Here is a 1,784-nt window from a genome sequence, read left to right on the forward strand (position 1 = left end):
CACACACACACACACACACACACACACACACACACACACACACACACACACACACACACACACACACACACACACACACACACACACAGCACATATTTTTGCTGATCACACAGATTAGCAAGAGATTTTATTGACGGGCTAATTTTCTGTCTAAATGTTTTTTGAGTTCTCTTTTTTCTCTCCAGCAAAACGTGGGCTTTTTGTTTCTAATGGAAAAGACATTGAGCTTGTTTTGTCTTTGCAGTTGTGCAATAATTAGCTGCAGTAAGACTTTGTTGCTGTATGTGTGTTTATCTTAACTTTTTGCTAAATTAATTTACTTGTCGTCATCATCACACAAACTCCAGTTCTTTGTCTTTGTGATTAATTATCCATCCTTCTCTTAGCCTTTGATGTGTACTTGTTTGTTCCCACTGTTAACTCACAAAATCTGCAATAATTAAAGTAGAATTCCTAATGCTCCAGAAAAAATGAGGGAAACACAGACTGACTGTGGGCACATCCACGAGAGCTGGTAAAAGCAAGAAGGATTACAGACAAAGAGAAAATCGAATCTGGAGCCCATTGTAACATATTTTATTTATGGGTGAGTTGAGCACAACAGTGCAAACTACAGCTTGAATCAGAGGTAAAGGCTGCTGTGAACCAAAGAAAATTAGGACACTTACATAAAAGGATGCATTAAAAACGTCCTTCACAAAAAACAAATTTGAGAGGTGATCGATAAAATATGACAGTAGGCTGCATTGTATAAAACGCATGATGACCTGAAAATGAAGCGCTGGCAAACCAACCTCACATAATGGTGTTTGACAAAGAGCAGAAAACTGCAGATTGCAGGTGTAACATCAGAGGTCTCTGTCCAGAAGAGGGTAAACCTCAGGAATAGTTTCTCCAACTCTAAGGACTCAAAAGCTTGAGGATACACATATCACGCTCTAGGGGACTGAGCGGGATCTATATGGGTGTCTGTGTTTATTTCGTTTGTGCAGGTGCTTGGTGACCGCTGGGCAGCGATTTGTAGATGGACAGAAGAACGCTGGATTCTGCTGCAGGAGACTCTGCTGAAATGGCAGCACTTCACCAATGAACAGGTATGACTGTCTAAGGTGGGATCACAGATAAGATTGCTGATGTATTGAGAAACCCGAATGTGTCTATGCATGTGAGGGTTCTTCACCTGTCTAGAACAGATTGGATAAATGCTTCTCCTATACACTTATTGTCTACATTTTATCTATATATGTTCAACTTGCTCATTAACACAAATGCACAGATCAGGCATAGTATTATGAATAGTGATGAACCATGATTATCTCTCCGGAAAGAATTTTGAAAAAGTGTGTAAGTGTACGGATTTAAACGACCAAACTGTGATGGCTTGACTGGTTCAGAGTATCTCTAAAACTGCAGGCGTGTCAGAGACATAGAAGCCAGGAGAATGAATCGGCTGTTCTCCACTGAACAATCTGAGGTGTACTCTCAGTAGCAGGCAAACAATAAATGACCAGCCCACCAAAGGTGAAGACAGAGCAATACTGGAAGAGCATATGGGAGAAGGATGCAACACATAAGAAAATGCTCATTGGCTACCTCCCCTAACCTCGCCTAGTAACCATCACAGTGGAATAAATCCAAGAAAGAGTCTCATGCATGAAGAGTTGGACAACACCAGGCTCTGACATGATTCACAGTTACTAGCTAAACAAGCTGACAGCACTCTAGCTGCTAATGAATGACCTGCACATGGAATGGCTAACCAAAGATTAGACTGATCCCCAGAT

At 41.0% G+C, this 1,784-nt stretch overlaps 1 protein-coding gene across 1 annotated transcript in view; it reads left to right on the forward strand.

Annotated features, from left to right (window-relative positions):
* dmd (dystrophin) overlaps window positions 1–1,784 on the forward strand; it is a gene marked incomplete at its 3' end in the record, with an annotated part of 309,815 nt that overhangs the window by 144,624 nt on the left and 163,407 nt on the right. Inside the window, 1 exon segment of the mRNA XM_042226291.1 lies at window positions 993–1,094. Within this exon segment, the coding sequence (XP_042082225.1) occupies window positions 993–1,094 (102 nt within the window).

The sequence above is a fragment of the Haplochromis burtoni genome, unplaced genomic scaffold, assembly GCF_018398535.1.
Source record: "Haplochromis burtoni strain Fernald_Lab_line unplaced genomic scaffold, NCSU_Asbu1 Contig_205, whole genome shotgun sequence".
Classification (NCBI taxonomy): domain Eukaryota; kingdom Metazoa; phylum Chordata; class Actinopteri; order Cichliformes; family Cichlidae; genus Haplochromis; species Haplochromis burtoni.